At 41.7% G+C, this 1,367-nt stretch overlaps 1 protein-coding gene across 1 annotated transcript; it reads left to right on the forward strand.

Moving 5' to 3' along the window:
* Nucleotides 1-888: 888 nt before the first annotated feature.
* On the forward strand, nt 889-1,326 carry PEX2_086240 (uncharacterized protein; the record flags this gene model as incomplete). The annotated part of the gene is made up of 1 exon (XM_016745894.1): nt 889-1,326. One exon carries the CDS (start codon nt 889-891, stop codon nt 1,324-1,326), a length of 438 nt encoding a protein of 145 aa, XP_016597275.1.
* Between the last annotated feature and the right edge of the window lie 41 nt (nt 1,327-1,367).

A 1,367-nucleotide genomic window follows, 5' to 3' on the forward strand; every position in this document is an offset into this window, starting at 1 on the left:
CGCTATGAACGCTTGGCTGCCACAAGCCAGTTATCCCTGTGGTTAGACTGCGACATCGCCCGTCCATGGGCACCTAGGAGGTGCCTAAGGCCCGTCCATGGTGGGCCTTGGGCTATTTAGATTTTCGAGTGCCTGTCCATAACGCCCAAGGCCCACGGGCATGCCCACGATGCCCACCATTGCATAAAGTCACCCAAAATGGACGTACAACTCGCTGACTTTGCATAATAAATAACTGTTATTTACACCTGTTTTGCCAACTCCATGTAAAATGGCAGTTTTAATCTATAACATCTATAAACTTTACTGAAATATCTATGTATATGAGAAACTAGTATATATATGATACGACTTGGAATAAAATTTTAATCGAAATACATCATGTTGTGTGGTATTTTTATTAACTTATCAAATCATACTGTAACAGCTTGAAGATATATATTCAAGTCAGTGGTACATGCCTGGCATTTTCCATAAGTAAAATACTACTTATGGATTCTACTTTATCTCTCTCTCTGGTATATTTCTTATAGGTAGATCGAAAGATAATTAGTATAATTCTTATTTTATAAGCTTATANCACTAAATTCTGTCAATTATATCACTTAAAGACTTGTGTTCTTATTCTGGGAGTTTTAAATCCTTCGATTGTAACTCAAGATGGGCGTTTAGGTATGTTCCCATGGGCGTGCCCATGGACAAAGACACTTATAGCCAATCAGCTTATAACATATAGTCGGTCTACACTCAATTTACGATCTATCAGATCTATACAAAGCACCCCTTTTACTAGTAATCCTCGTTTCACACGGTCGCAAGTTACCTATTGTAAGTTCAGATCACTCACTCTCCTATAGTCGTTATATTATCCCTTACATCACATTAACTATGTCCCAACCTAGTGCCTATACCGCAGGGCCTTCTTCACTTCCTCCGAGCTCCCAACCAGACCTCTCCTACGTCGCCGATATATTTGATCCCAACCTTGATCCAAATATTGATCCCAGTCTCTTCAACAGCCAACAGACTTCTATCTCACTGATAGAGTCCGAGTTCACTCAACCGGCTATTCTTGATTACTCTGTCAAACGCGTCGGCCCCGATCGGAGAAAGCAGTTTATCCTCTACGACGCGATGAACAACGCGTCCAAAGCAAAGTTTATCGAGTGGTGGCGTACCACAGTACGCGGCAGCAGTACTGAGACACAACAAAGGCTACGATGGGATGCAAAACACATATCAGATGTCTGGGAGAACTTCAACCAGGTAGCACATCATATTACAGGCGAACCTTTGGTTATGTGTCGGACGTGTGGGGTTACATGATGATGATGATGAATTCATTGACCCGATTTAGCTCGCTATTA

The sequence above is a fragment of the Penicillium expansum genome (assembly GCF_000769745.1).
Source record: "Penicillium expansum strain MD-8 chromosome Unknown contig288, whole genome shotgun sequence".
Lineage (NCBI taxonomy): Eukaryota > Fungi > Ascomycota > Eurotiomycetes > Eurotiales > Aspergillaceae > Penicillium > Penicillium expansum.